Source organism: Nyctereutes procyonoides, unplaced genomic scaffold (genome assembly GCF_905146905.1).
Source record: "Nyctereutes procyonoides isolate TBG_1078 unplaced genomic scaffold, NYPRO_anot_genome, whole genome shotgun sequence".
In the NCBI taxonomy this organism is placed as follows: domain Eukaryota; kingdom Metazoa; phylum Chordata; class Mammalia; order Carnivora; family Canidae; genus Nyctereutes; species Nyctereutes procyonoides.
In genome coordinates, this window is record NW_026575135.1 from 33,795,238 (window position 1) to 33,818,041 (window position 22,804).

The following is a 22,804-nucleotide window of genomic DNA, read 5'->3' on the forward strand; positions in this document are numbered from 1 at the left end:
AAGCCAAATGGAACCTGTATTTGTTTCCATTTTGATTCTTCAGTCACTGGATTTCACAAGGGAAATCTAAATCATGGGTCAAAGGGTCTCTTTGTCCAATCAAATTCAAAGAATAGTTTCAATTATTTAAAAAGGTTAAGTCATGCACATAAGTCTCTAGATACATGCCTCATATGACAAGCTTGAGCCAGAACTAAGGTATTAATAATGACAGCCATGAAATGACATTTGTTGCTTTGTACTGAAGCAAACTGTCTATGGCTGAACCATAGTTTTAAGAACAAGTACCTATAACTACAGGTTTTTGATTATTACTGAAAACTCTTTGCAAAGGAATTCAAGTTCTAGTCTGACAAATATTTCAACGATTGAATGCAAAGTTTATGGCAGAGAAAGAGTCAATCTCCAAGTATCAGAGAGGAAATGGAAACAACATACTTATATTCCAGACTAGCATCAAAGCAGCAATTTTCCAGGGCATCCAGAGACTTCATCAGAAGAAGGTTCATCTGTTGGCCGGATATATCACTGGGCAAAGGCCAAAAGGAAAATATTCAATTATTTAAAATCATTCAAATGTCCAAAATACTGTAATTATATTTCCTCTTAATATTTTACTGAACAAGGAACAATAATATTGATGATTCACATATACTTATTTGCAGACAGAGAAATGGAGTCAGAGAATTTATTTAAATAATTGAGTTCCTGAACAGTATAATCACTTGTAAACCAATAAACTCAAAATCTGTTACTTTTGTATTTACTCAGCCCATTCAAATTTCAAATCACTTAAAAATAAAAACCAAAATCAGAATTTCAGATACATTTCTAAGGATGCTAACCTGATTTTCTTCAGAATATTTAACAACCCATGAAGCTGAAATTAACAAGAATCATTCCAAATCTCTTTCTTGCAAAGACCGTTACTTCTGATTTCATGTCTCAATTGTGAAGGCTCTTCTATTCCTTTTACTTACATTTGTTTTTTTAAAGGTGGCAGGGGGAACCCCAGCCATATATTTTTCTACCTTTATAGAGTAATTGATGTGGTTTTGCAATTGTCTTGGTGAGAACTATGACTTCTACAGTAAAAGAAAACTTAAAAGGTAGTTCTATGGCTGTTTTCTCAGGCAGAGTTGTGGGCTTCGTCACCAACACTTTGCTGTTAAGGGGTTTCTAACATGTCAACTGTCATGCTGCTGCCTTGGACCATGCTCAGTGGAATGCAGCCCCAGGAATGCCAACCAGCCACAGGATACTTTAAATAATGTCTTCTCAAACCAAGAATATAGTGGTTTTGCCTGAGGTGAAGGATTACATTCTGCAGTGAGCACACATGTGCATGTATGCACGCGCGGGCACACACACACACACACACACACACACACACAGTTTTAATAGCTTTGACTAAGTCCTATTATAGCTGTTCTCTGGAGTAAAATATACTTAACTATCCTAAACAAATGCTAAAGAGATCTTACTAGTATCCTCTGGGAGTTATGACAGAAGCAAACTTTGGAATAATATGCTTTTCTGAATAAATTCTAGACTGGAATTTAAATTCAGGCGACGTTTTCATAAGCCATAGTCAAGAATGGATTATCACGATTCTCTTCTACAAGGTGATTTTTCATTCTTGAGACCAACATACTGTCCTAATCCTGTACCCCTGAGGGGGTCATGCTGGGCCACTGAGCTGATGTCCCTGACTATTCAGAGCCAACAGCCCTCCAAATGATTACCCTGATTGTAGAAAAACAGAAACTTTCTCCAAAATGTCATTATCGAGTGACATTGTCATGATCTAGTAAAATATTTATTAGCGCTAAAAGGCAAATATTTCAGATTCCTCCGCTCCAAGAAATTAGGAAGGTGGGAACCATGAATAACTATACTGGTGGCTACAGTACTCACGAACTGGCCAAAAGAGGAAGCATGCTGTCCAAACAGATCATTAGAGCAAAGTGAAAATCTGCACTGATTCTGAAGCCATTAGGCCGTGGAAAGAACTTCCTGGTGTCCTTTTCCACCCTCTCCTGAAGGTGCAGAGTGAAGAGAGATGGGGTGGAAGGCAATCCAGGAACTGGGATGAATCCTTCTGGTTCCTCCAGGTAGTATGATTCAATTAGCCACAAGTGCAAGCTTGTCAAGCCCTAAAACCAGCAGCATCTCATCCTAAACTAATGAAGAAGGGAGCCAGAGCCAAGATGGGATGAAATGAGTTGCCTGGAATTAAACTGCCATGGCTCATTTTTAGTTGTAAAACATGTTGCTTGAAAGATACTGAAGAAAGAGCATGAACACAGATGGTGAAGAAACTGCCATTTGTAGCATAGTAGCAAAGGGGAAAAAAAATCACTTTCAAGTTTTGAGTCTTTAAAAAACATGTTGCGTTCCGTCACACACACACTCAAGATATGTTAACAGTCAATTCACATGCAAAGGGCAGCTTTCTGTTCATGTCCAGAACTAGGCCTGTAAATACTAATGTTGGTCAAGAGAACAAAATGAACATTCTAAAAACGTTTCATTTATGATCACAAAGACGAAGCCAGTCTTCCCAATCTGACAGATGTTTCCAAGAGCTGAAAATGATCATCTGAAAGATAGTATTTCCCTAAGATCAATAGCAGTTCTCATAAAGGTTTCACATAATGGTGTTTGCACAAAGCTGTGTAAATTACAAATGCAAACGCAACCACTGGTTTCAAACCGAAATCTAAATACAGCATAATGTTATCCAGTTTACCCACATCGACACCGTCTCTTGGCTTCGGACAGAAAATTAATTTCTGCCAACCCGGGAAGTTTAAGGACATGGAACGTCACAACAGGATACCTCTCCCAACTATCCTATTTCCAGTGGGAAGGTGGGGATAGGGGTGAAATGGGGCTGAATTCCAAGTCATTGCATATCTAAATATTCATGATATGCAAATATTCATGTTGTACCACACTGTAATCAACCTGCATACATAACAGTCTAAGATTTGTTACAAAATAAAGAACAAATAGAATGGACAACACAACCAAAGTAGATTCACGCACAGGGAAACTTCCTTGTCTAGTGGAACTTTCCACCTAGGTCTTTGATACTCGGGTAGCTCCATTCAAGGGTAAAGCAAGCAGTCCAAAACTGAGCAAACTGAATAAAGCACACAGGATAATATGCACAGATTAAGACTCTTGAAGGATTATAAAAATGTAGCCAGGGCACAGGATAAAAGCAACCTTTTAAAATTGGGTACATGCAGTTCTCAGGTGATCTGGGTGATTCCCAGCGCCCGTGAGGCGGCAGGGATACTCCAATCTTTCCCTTCCATTTTACACTGATATCAATAAAGGATCGCCAATTATTTTCACCCTTATACGCCAGGAAAAAAAAAAGAAGCTTTTTATTTTTAGCACCATCAGATTATACTTTTCCTTATATCTATTATTGCACGGGTGTATCCAGGGTTTCCAGGTAGCATGGAATGATTTTCAAGTAATCATCACTTTAATAAGGACAACTCTAAATATACACTAATATCTTTGTGATGGCATTCTGGAAAGATAGATTCACTCACAAAGGAGAAGAAAGGATCAACTCACCCATTTCAAAAAGTTTAGCAACCACCCATCACTCAGATAGAATGTTCGTGAACGTGTGTGTGCATGTGTATCATATCCTCTGCCTAACATCAACAAGAGGAAAAGGAGGGATATTTTAATAAACCATACCTGAGTTTCTCCTCACACAAGCGAGAGAGAAACATCCCCAAAGCAAGGCCCATGTGGATTTGCACGGCTTGAGACTCATCAGCTCTTGGTTTCCCAGGTAACCTGGCAGTCAGCATGTTTAGGATTTCCTCAACCTTCTCTTTGCAAGAAATAATGAAAACTGGCACGAGGAGAGACAAAGCCGTGGCAGCAGCAGAGCGGGCAATCGCACTAGCTGTGTTTTCACCAGAATAGGATTTCTAGGACATGCCAAAGGAAGAAAACAGGGGGTTGGCCTTTTGTTTAAAACATCAAGGAAGCACACCTATCACAAAAGCACTACACAACAATATCAGCATCTCTTAGATCCACCCCCATCGATCAAAAATACAATTTACAAAAGTCTATTTCTGTGTTTGTCTGTAGGTTACCTTTTCACTCTTCCTTACCGAAACAATTTCCTACTAAACAGTTGGTTAATCATGTCCTTTTAAATTCGAAAAAAAAAAATCATCATTGTCTTCTTTTAAAGGGTGTGAATTCCCTCACCATAAACACTGAAAAAACATTTGTGTTTTGAAAGCCTACATGTGTTTATAATAATAATAATAATAATAACCTGAAGTGAAATTACCCAAGCTGGGAGAAACCACCAAGCCACATTATAAATGTCCAGAAAGCCAGTTTTCTAGGAGAGAAAGAAAGCATGTGTGTAGTGGGTGGGGAGGGGGAGGGGTTGCTAAAGTTTAGTATAAAGGAATAAGTGTAAGTTTAGCACAGGGATCTATTGGCAAATCTCCCAAAATTTTTGGTGGGAACACTTCCCAGTAGATGGATTATTTCCTACAGGGGGTTAATTCCATTTAATTAAAAAGGAAGTTGAAATCCTAAAAGCCTCTGGTTACAAAGCAATAACCAGCTACTCAAAACGAAATGGAGAACTCTATATGCGCCTTCCTATATGTAATGATGGGAAAAGAAATGAATAACAGCCCTAATAAAATGGCAGGGCAGCTGAATATGAACAGCTTCTACAAGAATCCCATGTTAGGGAGCTCCAACAGACGTTATATACATTTATAAATATGTCTCAAGTGGGGAAGAAAGCCCGTTCATCATTCTGCACTATTATCCACTTCAAATTTTCAGACACATCATAAAGGCCATGCTGTCCCTTGCAGTCAACGCACATTAAAAAGTCTTTTTAATCCTGTACCCATTTACTCTCTAAGCTTTAGTACTTCAAGGATAAAAATCAAACATGTGCTAAGGTATTCTTTAAGTTAACATAGCATCATTGTAATGACAATACTGTTCAAAATGACTCAGCTGCTAGAACACTGGAAGTAAAGAAAGTGGCTTTTGAATCAGGCCCTTGAAGAAGTATAAGAATGCAAAAATCACAAAGGTAAGAGGCAACCCTGAGCTGGCTACTAAGGAGATTATTTTTATTGGTTTGCAAGAACTAAACAGCATTATTAGAAATCTCATAGAATATCCTGTCCTGGTGAATATCTGAACCAGATAGCTATTGCAAAGGCCTCTACATAAACTAGAATAAAGGAGTAAAAACACTTCTGATAGAAAACAAATTATCATGATGCAATTACTTCTTTGCATAAAATCTGCCTTCCAATTTAATTCTATATTATATACATGTCATTTTCTTTTCTTTTTTCTTTTTTTGTCTCCGAGTATAGTTAAAAATCCTAGCTCCGGACCCTAAGGCCCAAGAGCGCTGTACAGGGAAGACCTAAAGCAATGTTGTTTCAGGCTTAATTCATGATCTTAGCAACAGTTCACGACCTGTGCTATATTTTTATTCACGTTGACTATAATCCTCTACCACTCAGCTGATTGTCCCATGATCACTATAATTCCCTAAGCAGTGGAGAGTGATAAGGAAGAACCAAAATAATTCCATGTAGATATGGAAAGAAAGCATGGACTACAGCCAAAGGAAGGGGAAATAAAACATAAACAAAAAGGTGTATTTTCCGTTTGTCTCTAATCTTAGGATATTAGCAGAAAGAAAAAGGCTAAGCGACAGGTGCTTTTTTATGACCAACAATAATATTCCTTTGTATGTATAGAGCATTTCACAGTTTGCAAAACATTTTCCCACAAGTTATATAATGTGATCCTTGCAAATCTTTTCTAAAGTAGGTAAAGCATTCATTTTTACCTTCATTGTACAGATAAGGAAAATCAAATGATGGGTAAAGTATCAGGTCATCAGTCACAAAACCAGTAAGGGATGGAGCTGAGGCTACAACAGCTTAAAGATAATATTGTTCAATTGCCCACGTTACACATAAGGAAACAAAGATCCAAAGAGATTAAGTAAACTGCCCACCATTCACATATCCTGGAATTTAAAAAAACTATGACTAGAAACTCAGGGACCCTAGTCTTTAACCAATGCTTATTTCACTACAACTGTAACTCTTGACTCTGACTACACATGGGAATCATCTAGAAACCTTCGAAAATACTGATGCCCAAGGCCCATCACTAAACAATTAAAGCAAAGGAAAGGCTTACAGGTATTTATTTTTTCTATATATAGAGAGATTTTATACACATTCCCCACACACGTGTATGCGCACACATACACCCTAAATTTCCCCAGGTGATTCTAACATAAAACTATGACTGAGAATAACCATACACTATGGTACGGCTTTCATGTTAGCAACTAATATGAGCAGCATCAATGCTTGACTTTTCTGATCATTTTTAAAATTTTATTTCTCAGACTTACATAATAAAACGAGGAGAAAAGTTGTCCTCTGGGTTGGTAATGGCTATCCACGATGACCAGGAGAGTATCAGACACCATGGAAACCCACTCCTTCATCGAAAGGAAATTAGGCTGAACCTGCTGTTGGAAAAAAACATGAAGTGAGGGGCACCTGGGTGTCTCAGTAGGTGAAGCATCCAACTCTTGAATTTGGCTCAGGTCATGATCTCAGGGTCCTGGGATCAAGCCCCATGTTGTGGGGCTTAGCACTCAGCAAAGAGTTTGTTTGAGGAGTCTCTTTTCCCCCCTCTCTGCCCCTCCCCCTGCTTGCTTTCTCTCACTTTCTCACAAATTAATTAATTAATTTTAGAAAAAAGAAGAGAAACATGAAATGATAATGGAAAACAAGAAAAGAAAACCTAAACATTATTTCTAGGTCCAGGGTACAACCCCTTTCTGTATTAAAGAATAAAGTACTATTACCAAAAAGTAACATTCACCCACCAGGATTTTAGGAGGCGGATAGGTACTTGACGAATACACATCCTCAACCTGTGCCCCAAAAGGAGTAAGATTTACCTTTTTTTTTTTTTTAAAGATTTTATTTATTCATTCATGAGAGACACAGAGAGAGAGGCAGAGACATGGGCAGAGGGAGAAGCAGGCTCCATGCAGGGAGCCTGACGTGGGACTCGATCCCAGGGTCTCCAGGATCAGGCCCTGGGCTGAAGGCAGCGCTAAACCGCTGAGCCACCCAGGCTGCCCCAAGATTTACCTTTTATACAAGACAAGCAGAGGTGAGAGGGCAGGCGGTTGCAAAACAGACTGCGTCCGAGAGCAATCCGGTGCCTGCCTGTGTTTAGCGAGGGTGACGTAGGGGTTAAAGGGAGAGACGTGCAGGGAAAGAAACTCAAAATGTCTCATTTCTATGACTTGCTATTTCACAAAGGAGGCAATAAAGCAGTCTACAAAATTTTCATACCATCTTTAACATTTCTGCTTACTATCACCATATATTTATCATTGTGAATCATCACAACATTTTGCCTAGCTAATTAGGTATGAAAGCACAAATGATCTTCAGTTGGGAAAAGAGGAGGAAAGAGAATGCAAAAACAAAACAAAACAAAACAACAACAACAACAAAACCCAACTCACTAAAAAGAGAACTTGGTTTTTAAAATATTTCATGACCATGGATGTCAAAAGCATCCGTGAACTCACAACGTGACACTCAGGTAGTGCAAATGACAAAGGTCAACACAGTGTTAAGCATACTTGGAATTAATGCCTTGACTCAAAGAAGGCCTTCTGCCTAGGATCTTTGGCCCTTAGTCATATGCAGATTTGAACAAAGTTTGAAAACTTCAACTTTAATCAAATAATGAGATCTTGAATCTGTACTGAATAACAACCAAAAACAAGATGATGAAGAATAAAAGCAGAGCCCCATCTTTGAGCTGTGTGGCTTCTTGATATTTTGTGTAGAATGTGTTACAGTCATTATAGAACAAAAGGGTAGCGGAATAAAAAAAAAAAAAAAGGATTGCCTGGAACTCAAACTCTGAGCTAGACCCCTGATTATTACTGGTGCAAATTACCTGCTTGACTGCCCAAAATCAGGGATCCTAGAAAGGCATGTTAACTTTTTAGGTCATGCAGATTCTACTTAGTATATTGTCTCTGCTAAAGTACTCCATGGCTCTTTCAAGGATATAAAACATCTTTCTCATAAGTCAAATAAGATTCAGAGTTTTAAGCTAAATTTTCATACGGTAACTACACTTTTATCGTTCATGCAATAATTGCTTGGCCTCTTTCCCTTCCCTACATTTGTAATATACATTTGTAGCTTTTGCTACAAAGGCTCTATTCTCTTGTTTACTGGTAATGGCACCTTTTGGAGAATTCACTCCACCATGATTTGAAGCTTGGTTAAAGGCTCAATGAAGCTACCCATCCAACCTGCCCAAGGTGTGGGCACGAGACATAGGAACTCTAAATCTTGAGTGATGCAAGCACAGTATGTGACCAGAGCTGATCCATCCCAGTGGTGATAGTCTGCTGTGATGGTTCTCATGTCACTTCCTGTGCCTAATGCTCTTCCCCAAACCCAGTTTTAAGCTTTGCCTTCAATTCCATGGGCTTCCAGATGCCACATCCTTCTGCTTCTTTTCTTATTTAGAGGAGAGTTGGTTCCTTTGCTTGCAACCAAAAAATTCCACCATGAAAAAAAGAGTACAGATGGCCCATAAGACACAGGGAGGGAACACAAACAGACTGAATAACATTGAATAAAGAATGGTTTTTCCAGCAAGAAGTCAGATAATGGTTACTATTACTAAGGGCTTAGTATCTACCAACCATTGTGCTCTACATATATTCATTCATTCATTTAATCCTCACAACAATCCTATCTGGTGAGTACCTTTATCCCCACTTCACAGATGGGGGAACAGGCTTTGCAAGAGGAAGTTACCAACAATAGACCACAGAGCTACTAAGTGCAAGTATTGGGATTTAAATATAGTACTCTCCTCTCCCAAAGCCTATGTTTTTTAACCACTTGGCTATATTGTCTCCAGATAATGATAGCTACTAGATAATGGGGCTTAAAAGAAGAATAAATCCATGCCTTTTTATTTTGACAGATATGAATTATCTGAAAAAGTACATTGGAAATGAACATTGGCCAGCTCGCCACATGTTTAATTAAGAAATAAATGCCTTGCAAAAATGAATAGGCACTTTGTCATTGACATCTACAATTAAAATGCAAAGTACAATTTTTTTCAGTCAGTAAACACTGCTTATTTATCATTTTTTGACAGCATTGTTCACTTTCAGTAAGCCTAGTTAACCTCCTAAGATTGGTTACCACTGATGTAATCACAAAAAGACAACCCCTGTTGCATAAAATTGGTACCTTCAAATGGAAATGACCACTTAACTGTGATGGAGAAAGCAAAACAGAAAAGCAGCAAGGAAAAGTGTCTGAGGAGCCCCTCCAGCTCGCACTGTAAAGGCCCATCGAGTAACATAACTTGGTGCTGCTGCCAAGCACAGGTCTTAAAACCTCATCAAGTAAGGGCCAGGCTCAGAGAGGCTTCTCACTTTTCAAACAGTTGCCCAGCTGGTTCAAATCACCCTCCACTCACCTCTGGGACCCCCTCAGAGTCTGAGGAGAGGCTGGCTTCGTGTTTGGATACGACGACAGCGAGGCTGCTTAAGGCTAACAGTGCGTTGCCCTTGACCACTGGGCTCTCCCTGTTTAAAAAGAAAAAATTCCAGGAGAGGATTTGGGGGCATTAACCAGGAGAAGAGAAGGCGTTATTACAGAGAAGGCAGATGAGGTCAGAAAGCACTTCCATTCCTTCACAGAGCTTCATCCATGCACTTCTGCTTGTACGCTGATGCTGGCAGCCTTTCTTCCTTCTTCTGACACTCATGCTGATTTCTCACTCTTCATTTGTGTATGGTCATTAGACTGTGTGTGTGTGTGTGTGTGTGTGTGTGTGTGTGTGTGTCCTACAAGTCTAAGCTCATATATCTAAGTTTTTTCTCGTGTTTTTTTTTTTAAGATGTTATTTATTTATTCATGAGAGACAGAGAGAGAGAGAGAGAGGCAGAGACATAGGCAGAGGGAGAAGCAGGCTCCATGCAAGGAGCCCAATGTGGGACTGGAGCCCGACATGGGACTCGATCCTGGGTCTCCAGGATCATGCCCTGGGCTGAAGGCGGTGCTAAACCACTGAGCCACCTGGACTGCCCATTTTTCTCATGTTTTTGTTTGATTGTTTGACGTGGCATTTCCTAAGCGATCTCTTTCTGTGTCATCTTTGGCCAATATAAATGTATCAATTTGTTGGGAAAACACAAGTGAGGATAGTTAGGCGAGTAAGGACAGGAGATTGGAACGGGCCTCTGGCTTTTCTACAGCACTGGTATGCAGTTGCAGCTTCGAGTGAGCCACTTCAGACAGCATCCTCTACCCAGCCACCTGCCACATTGGTTGACTGTCAACCATTATTATCCTTCTTCTTATTATTATCCTTCTTTCCCTCAAGATGCCAAAGCCAGCAACCTTAAAGTCAGTTTGTGATAGAATTTAGAGACCCTAGATAAGATGCAAAGAAAAGGGTCTATTTTTAAACTATCTGGATTGAGAGTTGCCCTCTCTCGTTATCCAAACTGTGTGTTTTTTTTCTAATATCAGCAATTATATCTTAAAAAGGTGACTTCTGGATTTAGTATCAAGAAAACCAAACCTTCTTAAATATACTTACCACTTGAAAATGAGCATTTGATATTATTCCATTAATCCAACATGATTCTATAGAAGAAAATCTTTAGTGGGACACTGATATAGGAGTCTTGGCTTGCCATCTCTGTCGTAGCAGAACTCAGGCAACAGAGCACCCATAACCGCTGAACCGATAGTTCAGTTCTGTCCTGGTTCCCATAAATACATATTATGGGTTCCCATAAATACAGAGATTGTTTCAAAAACCTAGACTCAAGACCTGAACATGAATCTGTGTGGACATGCTAGAATGCCTCCTGCTTAACCCAGTGCAGGAATGCAACAGATCTGTGGGGTAAAGAGACCTCCATCCCCACTACCCTGGCAAGGTAAGGACCTCCAGTCCCAGCCCACAGTTATGCCTGAACCTGTGAGTTAGGTAGTAAGAGGTTAATATACACACATGTTCTTCCATTTTTGCTTCCACTGGATAAGAATGGGACTCAAGACTTGCCATTATCACAGGCCTCCTTCTACCTATTCATCTAATCCCCCTGCCTTCTAGCTCTGCCACCTTGGGGTGGTTAAGCTCAGTGAAGGCTTGCTCTGCACACTTGGTCATTCTGTTCACTCCTAAATTCGCTCCTCTACAAGGCCTACCATAATTTGATAAGACAACAATGTTTATATTGGGGGATGGGGCGAAGGGAGAAAATAGGAGGGAGACCTGAAGGCTAAGCAGATGCCTTCAACCTAGGTTTTGCTAGAGTTTTACAGTGAGGATCACTGGGAACTCCTATAGATAATAATAAACACCAGGGAGCAGGGCAAAGTCTGGGCATTCTCAGGTACCCGAGCCATAATGTCACTAACAAAACCAAAATAAATCTTTTATTTCTAATATTATCTCTTTCCTTTAGCTGAGAATATCCTGAAGCCTGTCCTGCTATAAAATGACCACAAATCCCTAAAGGTATATTTTTTTTAAAAAAAAGTTTCAAATTCTCAGTAATTTGAGAATTTGAACCCCAGTTTTTATCACTTTATGAAAAACTCAGATGGTCACCGGAAATTGGTATCAAATCTCTTAAAACAAAGATTAGACAAGATGTCCCCAAAAATCCTCTTGTAACCACAAAATTCTAGAAGAACACTTGACCTCAGTTTCAAAACAGAGCCCCAAAATGGTTTTGTTTCAGAAGTGTCCTTGGTCATGACATTCTTGAACATGTATTGTTCTTGTAAAATGGAGAAAAGTGTATGTAAAGCCACTAGTAATTAGACCTTTGCTTGCAGACTAAATACATATTTGGACAGTAATCTTTGAATAGAAAAAAAATATTTCACAGTCCACACAATGCATGCTCAGGCCAAGCTATATGTTTCACAAAGGACAAGCTCTTGGTCAACTTGACATGTCTAGCACAGTAACTTATGGAGATGAGACACTGGATATATATTTAGTGAAACAAATTCTTGGAGGAGCCCACCAGGTGAAAATCTACAACCGGTTCAGCAAAAACTCATCAGCTTGTTGATCAAATAACTATCCCCTACCAGTCAGGCAGTAGTAACTAATTTGCATAATAACATGTCAGCATCAGTACAGTATTTATCTAGGCAACACCACTAGCATTTTAATTAAACTGTCCTTTGGAACAAATGGATGCCATTAACCTAATTAAAAAGCACAGGGAAGGATGAGCTACAATGATGCTTTCTTAGGGACAAAGTATTACATTACATATTAGTAAAGTGACCTAGTCCTTTGGGGATTTTCATCTTCGGGTTCAAATCTATTTAATTAATAACAATGAAAATAAACTTACATCAATCATCAGGTTTTATCTGTGTTCTGATTCCCCCTTAGCCCTGGCCTTGATGCTTTAAAACTGCTCTTAAATGAGCAAATCAGTCTAATCCTGTGACTGGCGTTTTACTTCCTGCATTTAACTTATGGCTCAGAACAATGGTCCAAACCAGGCTGTGGCAGCCAAGATCCAAGGAAGGGAAGGCTAAGCTGGCAGCAGGTGGTGGTGGGGTGGAGGAAGCCAGTGAGAAAAAGTAAAGAGGGGGCAGCAGAGTGATTTTTCATTAATCTCTCAGCCTCTGAACCTTACCTGCTGTTATACCTACTATTGTCAGCATTGCTTTAATAAGATAAGGTCTATAAAATACTTTGAAATTTTTGATGAAAAGGCTTAACACCACAAGAACATGAATTATTTTTATTCCATACCACTGAGAATGTGAACACATTCTTCTTAGGTATTAGCATCATGAAAGGATGCTTTGCAAATCCAAAAATTAAAAACTTGTTGAAATAAAATTTTAGAATGGAAAATGCAAAAGCTACTGGAGAGGCAAAATTGTAGTTTAATACAAAGCTCCTAGATTCTTCAGCATTGAAGTTTTTTGCTGCAAATGTCAGAGCACTGTTTTTAACAGGCTCTAAGTATACTACATAATGGAACCAACTATGAAAGGTAAAGGTCAAAGACAACCCCCACCCACCCACCCACCCAGCACCTCCTCCCCTCCAATATGCAGCTGAGTGCTCTCCCACTGTGTCTGCAATACACCAAACTGGATCAGCAGACAAATGAGTCCCTAGTGAAGCCTCTCCATACTTTAGTTTTCATTTTGTCAACAGATACGTCAACAGATATTTCCCAGTGCCTCCCACAGAACTGAGTGCAGGGGAGGATTACCACTTCTATCTCCCTTTATTCGGAAGACATGAGGCTGAGTAGTGAGCACGTACTGTGATCAAACTTCACAGTTACATGCCTGCTTAAGAAACTACTGGCAGAAAGTGAACTCTAAGGTAGATCATGTTTTCTGTCTTTTTAAGGCAAAACCTATTTAGCCACGGAAGGTTCCAGGACACGATAGGGATAAACTATCCTGCAATTAAATATGTCTAGATAATATGGACACATGAAATCCTCTAGGTCAAAGGTCAACCTATGTTATTTGGTGGATAAGAAAAAAGGAAGTCCTACAGAAAGGGCTGCGGCTAAAGGTGATGGTGGAAGGGAGAAGTTGCCTTAACTGACATGTAACTTACTGCCAGGAACAATTACTTAGCTTGTTAGCAAAGGAACCTGAAGAGATTGTTCAAGCAAGTTCATTAGGGTATAATTTTCTGTTGAGAGTTGGCTTAAGATAAATAAAAAGCCTCAAGGGAGTAATACTCGTTATTTTTGTTAAAACAACCATAAGGATATGATTGAAGTTGCTTTTTTCATGGGTCTTCATGCTCACTTTTAGTATTTAAAAATTCGATTTTTACATAAAAAAATAAAAAATAAAATAAAAATTTGACTTTTAGATACCCTGGACCCAGTAACACAAAGGGAATGAAAGGAAGTACTACTTTGATTTATTTCCTGGCTCACAGTTGAGATTTAATAACCTATTTGTAGAACCCACATAATTCACATCAGCAAGGATTTCTCTTTCCCTCAACAGCCCCCACCTCCGCCCCAAACTAAATGAGAATCCTTTAAATCTAAGTCAAAGCACGGGGCACTTTGTTAGGTGTACAACAAGGGCATGACCTCATGACTCTTGATGTAGAAGTCATGTTTGTATTGATTCCTCTGTATTCTCACAGAAAGACATTAACTTAAGAACTAACTTAACATAAGAAAGGATAACAACAGATTTTTAAAAAACAATTGAAAAGTCCTTTACAATTCTTAAAGGGAGAAAATTGTAGGTACCTGCCAGGAAAAAAATGTTTAAAGAAAATATTTGGTAAGATAATAAATGGATCTTACTTTGCCACCGCCTTGGTGATCTCCTCAGTCAACATGTCTCGGACCCTGCAATAAAGATTGAAAATAAGTGCAAAGGTTTATGTCGGAATAAGAATCCAATCTTTTTGCTTACCTGTCAATTAATAAGAACCTCTGGCAATGACTCCAGATCCGAGAACTATTTATGTGGAATTTTAGAGTAAGGTGAAAAAACTGTAACATGGGCTTGACTTCAAAGACTATCCCCTATCCCTGGGTGGCGCAGCGGTTTGGCGCCTGTCTTTGGCCCAGGGCGTGATCCTGGAGACCCAGGATCGAATCCCACGTTGGGCTCCCGGTGCATGGAGCCTGCTTCTCTCTCTGCCTCTCTCTGTGTGACTATCATAAATTAAAAAAAAAAAAACTATCCCCTGCCTATCCCTTAGGTCACTTATTGGAGGCGGGGAAGGAGGTTACTGTAACCTAGGAGGGACACACAGGCAGTGCTGTGATGGTGTCACCTCTTAAACTGGGTGGTGGCCATACAAGTGTCCTTTATATTATATTCTGCTATGGACTGAATGTTGGTGTTCCCCCAAAGTCATGTGTTAAAATGTTATTTCCCCCCGCCAAAAAATAAAAGTAAAAATAAAAGCTTATCTCCCCAAGTAGAGTGTATGGAGGTGAGGCCTCTGGGGGGTCATGAGGGTGGAGCCCTGATCAATGGGATCAGTACCCTTGTAAGAAGGGTCACAGAATGCTTGTTTTCTCTCTCTGCTTTCAAACATGTGAAGATACAAGGAGAAGGCAGCCTCTCGAGAACCAGGAAGCAGGCCTTCACCAGCACAAGATCTCCTGGCACTTCAATCTTCATTTCCTAGCCTCGAGAACCGTGAGAAATAAATTTTCTGTTGTTTAAGCCATGCATCCAGTCTATGGCATTTTAGTAATAGCAGCCCAAACTGACTAAGACATTCTCTCTTTTTTTTTTTTTTTTTGCAGAAGAGCTCAGTAAAATAGCAATTTACTATTTCTAAATTGTAGATAATAGAATAGTCACTACGTATGTATAGAAAATAAAATTTTAAATGGTTATAAAATCACTCTGGAGCTGAAGAAAAACAACTACACTTGTGGATTTGAAGATAGCATACTCAATTCAAATATTCACCAGATAAAATTTCTTTTCAACATAAAAGCCTTGAGATGAAGAACAACCATTGACTGCCATATTTATGCTTTGAAGAAGCAATCATAGATACTTTCACTATATACTTTGAGTTTCATAAGTTCAAAATTTTTATAAATATAAAATTTTTGCAAATATGTTATAGCTCCATTATTTTCATTGGAAATATTTTAAAAATCTTAGCTATTCAGTGCTGAGAATGACTCGATGTTAAGAGCCAAGTTTTTCAAATAGTTGCAAACTTCTCCTACAGACCTTAAACTTGCATTCTATAATACTATTTGACAATAAATTTCTCTCCAATATATTCTCCCTATCTCAGTCTTCCTAAATGGAGTACAGTGCATTCAATGCAGTTTTGTGTTTTTGCTTTTTTTTTTTTTTTTTTTTTTACTGGTCAACGTGGAATATTGAAAAATGATGACCCGCCTATGGCAGGGACAAACCTTCTATGTGTGGACTAGTTTCCACCTCCTTAACCACCTGCTTCTGGCTGTTGTACCACCAATTGCTCCTTCTCTACACATAGAAGTCTCCTTAGCAGGCGAACACATCATATAATCAACCATCTTCATAGAAGAAAAAACTCTCCAGTGATTGCCCCATTTCGCTGCTTCTCATTCATCAGAATTCATTCCAAATAGTTTTCCTCCTTCCTCTCTTTCTAGACCCTTCTATAATCTGACTTTTGTCCCCACAGCTCCATCAAAACAGCTCCTGTCATGACCACCAAGGACTCTGAAGAGGCAGAGGCTTTCTCAGTTCTCCATCTCCACCGTTTACAGACTCATAGCAACCTTTGACACAGTTTCTCCTTTCTCGAAACACTTTCTTCCCTCAGTGTTTAAGATTCCATTATCTCTTCGTTTTCTTCCCACATCACTGATCACTACTTTTCCCTGTGCCTTCCTGGTTCCCTCTTCATCTTCCCCATGTCTAAATGTTGAACTGCCCTGGGGCTCTGCCCTGTGACCTTTTCTCTATCTTACTCAATCTCTAGGTGATCTTAGCCAGCATCATGATTTTAAATATTGATAATACACAAATTTATATTTTCAGCTCTGATCTCATCCCCAAGCTCTAGACTTTTATCATCAATGACCTACCAGAAATCTCCAAATGGGAGGTCTAATTCTTAAGACCTAAACCTGATTCCTACCCCCAACAGATCTGCTTTTCTATTGTCTTCCCCATCTTAGGAAATGGGAAGTCCATACTTTTAGTTATTCACAGTAAAAATCTTGGAGTTATCTTCAATGCCCATCTTTGTCACATTCTTCATTCCATCTCTCTATCTATTTTGGAGAATATACCCAATATACAACCCCCACCAAATCATCATTTTTATAAGATGAAACTCAAGCTGTATGTTAAAGATAATCACAGAGAGGATGCGAAATCCAAATTCTTAACCACTAATCTTAAATTCAACATCCTAATGTTTTAAATTGTGCTGCTATTTTTAAAGTTAATCTAGAAAATGTAACTTAGAATTACTTAAACACACGCACACAAAGCTTCTGTTTTCTACATATGTCAATTATCAGTAAATAAAAACCTAAACTCGAGTAAGCATTGAATAGATTTTTAGATTAAAGAAACCTGTGACTGCAGGTAAAGCAATTTAGATTCTTGGCCATTCTACCTAGATTTAGGTTGCTGCCACATTAATCTGACAAGGTAGTCTTCCTAACCCATGTAACAATTTAAATTGCTTTTAATGTGCCAGCACTTACACATTTCTAGCTAATATAAGGGAATTCACTAGGGGATGTCTGCCAAAGAAATTAAAGCCCTGTCGTGGTACAGTTGCTCCTAATAATGAAGATGTCTTGGGGAGACTGGAGGAGCACAGGAATGGAAAGGTATTCCTTGACTAATGTGAACTGTTACGAAGGCAATGAATGGAGTGGGAAAAACAGAATTTTTCATTTGAAAGCATATAAAATAATCAGATATGGGGGAAAATGAGAAAAGCAAACCATTTTCAAGCTGCTTTAGAAAACAAGTGTAAAACTAACTAAAACTGATGGATAAAGCTCTACTTGTCAGATCTGGAAAATCCACCTATTGGAACTCAGTCTCTTCACCTTCAGGCAGGTATGGAAGTTAAAATTCCCTGCGTAAGCCTTTAATGTGGCCCCTCCCTCCCTCATCATTCATTTCCCAAGATGAGCAAGGAGTAGCAGAGAGGCCTTACCAGAGCCAGGCTGTGCCTTTTTTGTACTGCACCTCTTCAGGTCCTTCTTTCCCATGTTTCAGTTGCAAGTCCAGCTCTCCCATCCTGCCCTGCAGGACACAAAGCATAAATCAGCCTGCAAACCCTATTGTCGGAACGGCCTTAAAATTTCCCTGTAAAACACTGATAACAGATAGAGCCTTCCCTCATTGGTCTTCAGTGTTCCTAATAAAATGCTAGATTATTATAAAAAAGAATGTGTGAAGAGAGAGAATCCTATCACCAATCAGGTATTTCAACACTCACCAAGAAGTTTATCCTGGAGCAGTTTGGAGATTTGGAAAATTTAGGGCAGAGCATTTCATTTTGGGATACTGATTAACACCAGATTTGAATCCCGCTAATGTGGGTCCCATTTAAAAAAAAAAAAAAATCCTCCTTTATCATAATGATCTGCTTCTATTGGCAGCCGACAATTTTAACTGACACTATACCAAAAATTGGGTTCTGGACACCAGGACTAAAACAGAATGGTAGAAAATGAGGATAATCATGTAACACTTAATATTTGGGTAATATATAACCAAAGTCATTCTCAAACATCTGCATATTACATTTTTATTTCTTGAATTTATAAAAGTTGGTACCAGGGATGCCTGAGTGGTTCAGTGGTTGAGCATCTGCCTTTGGCTCAGGGTGTGATCCTGGGGTTCTGGGATCGAGTCCCACATTGGGCTCCCCACAGGGAGCCTGCTTCTCCCTCTGCCTATGTCTCTGCCTCTGTGTGTCTCTCATAAATAAATAAAACCTTACCAAAAAAAAGTTGACATCATAATTTTCAACTTCTACCCACAATAAAGATATGGCTACTATCACCCCTTTAAGACCACCAAGACCTTCAGAAATTTATTATCTTCCCTTTTTTTACACTCAGGATTATTTTGATCAGCTCCTTTCCCCTCTAGTATAGCACCAATTACATTATTTAAATATACTTAAAATACTGGTTTATTGATGAGCTCTAAATTGGATGAGAACTTACTCGTGTATTACATTACTGAGTGATACCACACCATTTTCAGAAATGGTTGTGCCACTTATGTTCTCACTAGCAGTGAGAATAAAAGTTCTAACTATTCCACATTCTTACCACCATTGGGAGTTGTCAGGCTTTGAATTTTTATTATTCTGGCAAGGGCAAAACAGTGTTCATTATGGTTTTAACTTTCATTTCACTGTTTATCATTGCGATTGAAAATGTTTTCAAATGTCTATTAACTTTTAGATTTCCTATTGTGTCCATTTTTTCTTTTTCTTCTTAAAGATTAATTTATTTGAGAAAGAGAAAGAGAGCCAAGGGGAGGAGCAGATGGGAAGGGAGAGAGAAACTCAAGCATACTCCATTCTGAGCACAGAGCCTGACACAGAGCTTGATACCATGACCTTGAGATCACAACCTGAGGTGACACCAAGAGTTGGACGTTCCACCAACTGTGCCACCTAAGTGCCCCCGTGTGTCCATTTTTCTTTTGGTTGTCTTTTGAGTTCTAAGGTATGGGGGCACCTGGTTGGCTCAGTCAGTAGAGCATGCGTTCTCTCTCAGGGTTGTGAGTTCAAGCCCCATGTTGGGTGTACAGCTTCCTTTAAAAATAATAATAAAATAGGGATGCCAGGGTAGCTCAGCGGTTGGGTACCTGTCTTTGGCCCAAGGAGTGATCCTGGAGTCCTAGGATCGAGTCCCACGTCGGGCTCCCTGCATGGAGTCTGCTTCTCCCTTTGCCTATGTCTCTGCCTCTCTGTCTCTGTTTCTCATGAATAAATGATTAAAATCTTTAAAAAAAAGTAATAGAGCAGCCCGGGTGGCTCAGTGGTTTAGTGCTGTGTTAAGCCCAGAACCTGGTCCTAGAGACCTGGGATCTAGTCCCACATCAGGCTCCCTGCATGGAGCCTGCTTCTCCCTCTGCCTGTGTCTCTGCCCCCCCCCCTGTCTCTCATGAATAAATAAATGAAATCTTTAAAAAAATAAAAATAAAAGATAAAAAAATAATAATAAAATGGAAAACAGAGTCCTAAGGTAAGTTCCATAGAAGAAAAGTATATCTCCATATATGCTCTAGAGAAGAAAGCAATACAGCTTGCTGAGTTAAGGATATGGGCTCTGGAATAAGAGTGCCTTGACCAAAGGCCATTTTCACTTACTTGCCATGTAAGTTCGGACAAGTTACTTCATCTCTCCAAACTTCAATTTGCTCATTCATAAAAATGTAGCTAACAACTATCTCATGGCATTAGGGCATCATGTTAAAATATGTGGAAACATGTCTATTTAGTGTGGTGGCTGATAACAAATAGGAGTTACCGGGAATCCCTGGGTGGCTCAGTGGTTTAGCGCCTGCCTTCGGCCCAGGGCTTGATCCTGGAGTCCCGGGATTGAGTCCCACATTGGGCTCCCTGCATGGAGCCTGCTTCTCTCTCTGCCTGTGTCTCTGCCTCTCTCTCTCTCTGTGTCTGTCTTTCATGAATAAATAAATAAAATCTTAAAAAAAAAAGCTACCATACCAGGTTTATTGTTAATAATAACAAAAAAAAAAAAAAACCCTTTATCATCTTCTTATGAAATGATCTCTTGTGAATATATACAAGCTCTCAGTTACCACCAGCCTGTGGGCTCACTGATGGCTGAAACAGTTCAATCAGTCTGAGGGGTCATTGCACTTCATGCAACTTCCAGCCACAGTGCCTTGGGGCTGACCAGCCCAGACACTCTTGAGATTTGATGGATTTCCTAATCGCATCCTTCATATTTCTATTTACTTCAACCATATCCATCCCCATCTCCCCTGTTCTCAAAGATAGAATCCTGGCCCTTTTATTTCTCCCACTTGTCTCCTGGAGCAAGGAATCAGAGGTGAACAAACTGGCAAGACATGAATATTAATGCTTAATACTGATACTGACCTCCTAGGGGGATAGGCGAAATAGAAAATAATATTTACTGCCTATCCCTGTTTGTTATGCTTCCTATATTGGGCCTCTTTACTTGTAGGGACATGGACTTGCCAGAATGCTTTTCCAAAAAGGATAAACAGTAGGAAATGAAAAAGTTCAAAATCTGCTTAGAAACAAACAAACAAACAAACAAAACCCAAAGGAGCTTAGTATCCAAGCAGCCTAAGGAGAAGGACTATTTTTCTAATCTCTCCTATAGCCACAACCCAGTACAACCATCAACATAACTTCGTCAATTTCTTCCTTCTTTTTCCTTTGCCCTTCTTGATCCTCTCTTCTGGAATGTCTCTTTCACCCTTTCCACCCAGCCCACGTGAGGCTATTTATTCATATCCACTTTGCCCCTGAGTCTCTGTTTGTTGGTCATAATGGCACTCACCTGTTACCTCTGCTTCTGTGGTCAAAGGGGAGGGAAAGTACTCACTATGAGGGGAAAGGCTGAAATGATCACCTAAATTGAAATTTTTGGATTGCCTGTAGATTCCAATTACTTATCTATCCTTCTTACTTTTTCAAAACCTTTAGTCTATATAACCAAGAGTTTGCTGATTATAGTGAGCAATCTCACCTAGCTCCAAATATGTAGACATTAAAAACAAACCAACAACTCTTACAAGCGGTCAGAGAGAAATCTACCAGGGTCACTATTCCCTGACCCTGGTTTTTATTTCAGGTTATTTTATGGCTAACTGACCAACTCAGGAAGCAAATGTCTGCAGTCAAACTGTTTTATAATTCCTCTCTGGATTGAGGTCACATTCACAAGAGCCCTTTACACAAAGGCGGGAGACCTTAACCAGCTCAGCATCCCACACAAGCATCAAGGTAAAGAGGCTGTAGAGGCTTTCTTACCAAAATAGACTCTGAACTGTCAATCATCTTTATCTATCTGCATTTTCCATCTTAATGGGAAGAAAGCCAAATACCTCCCCATGTCAACCACATTGATACACTTAAAATTCAAATTCTAACGTCCTTGTGGAAAAATTAGATAAGGCTAGAAGCAGATGCCCAAGCTAAGCCACTTGTCCTGTTCAGATCTCAAACTTACATCATAATCAAACTCCAGGAAATAACATAGAATATATCTTTCAACATGTCCCCTAGGCTTAACTGAATAAAACATGCCTCCTCTAAATGATCCTCTGGTTTAATGCTACAAAATATGTCTAGCACCAGATGGAAGTAACTGCAACTCTTGCACAGAAGAAGGATCCTCTGGGACAGAAATTCTTGATATAGACAAGGAGTCTGGCAGTTGCTCTAATTCTTCTAAGATACCATAAATTCCATTTAAGTGTGTGGGCTCATTTAAAAAACTCAAACAATTAAAATGCATCAGTGTGCTCTCAAATAACAGTGATTACCTAAAAAGCTTTCCTGCACTTTTAAATAATACTGAAAAATCTTCTCTCTCTCTTTCTTTTTAAAGATATTATTTATTTATTCATGAGAGACACTGAGAGAGAGAAAGGCAGAGACATAGGCAGAGGGAGAAGCAGACTCCCTGCTGGTGAGCCTAATGCGGGACTTGATCCCAGGACCCCGGGATCACGCCCTGAGCTGAAGGCAGACACTCAAACACAGAGCCACCCAGGCATCCCCTGAAAATCTTATAGTCTATACTTTGAGTTTCATTTCCATTGTCACCGATTCTCAATAGAACTGGATTTCTGAGAAATCCAAACTAAAAAGGATTTTCAATGATAAATAAGCAAAGAGGCATGCTTTCACCTATGACAGTACAAAGGCAGAATAATTGCCCTGCATTACTAAAAATACTCAGCTAGCTATTCATAAATAGATCTATCCTTTAAAAAAGTAAAACAATTTGCATTATTTGTCGTTACAAGTACTGACAGTGCCAGGGAAAGTGCATGCCACAGTGGAAAAGGCTGAGGCTCTGGAGACAGACAAATCCAGGTGAGGTTCCATTTCCTTCTCAGGAGCCCAGCAGTGGTGACTGTTGGGTTTTGCACTGTTGCTTTGCTTT

At 39.4% G+C, this 22,804-nt stretch overlaps 1 protein-coding gene across 2 annotated transcripts in view; it reads right to left on the minus strand.

Annotated features, from left to right (window-relative positions):
- The window catches only part of FOCAD (focadhesin), a 312,624-nt gene that overhangs the window by 66,900 nt on the left and 222,920 nt on the right, over positions 1-22,804 (minus strand). Inside the window, exons 23-28 of one of the 2 annotated variants that reach the window (XM_055301666.1) lie at positions 17,824-17,912; positions 14,477-14,521; positions 9,607-9,715; positions 6,470-6,586; positions 3,727-3,965; positions 439-528 (exon numbers count right to left, since the gene is read on the minus strand). In XM_055301666.1, coding sequence (XP_055157641.1) covers positions 439-528; positions 3,727-3,965; positions 6,470-6,586; positions 9,607-9,715; positions 14,477-14,521; positions 17,824-17,912 — 689 coding nt within the window. Of the gene's footprint in view, positions 1-438; positions 529-3,726; positions 3,966-6,469; positions 6,590-9,606; positions 9,716-14,476; positions 14,522-17,823; positions 17,913-22,804 lie in introns of both variants that reach the window. The other variant, XM_055301665.1, reaches the window with a different exon arrangement.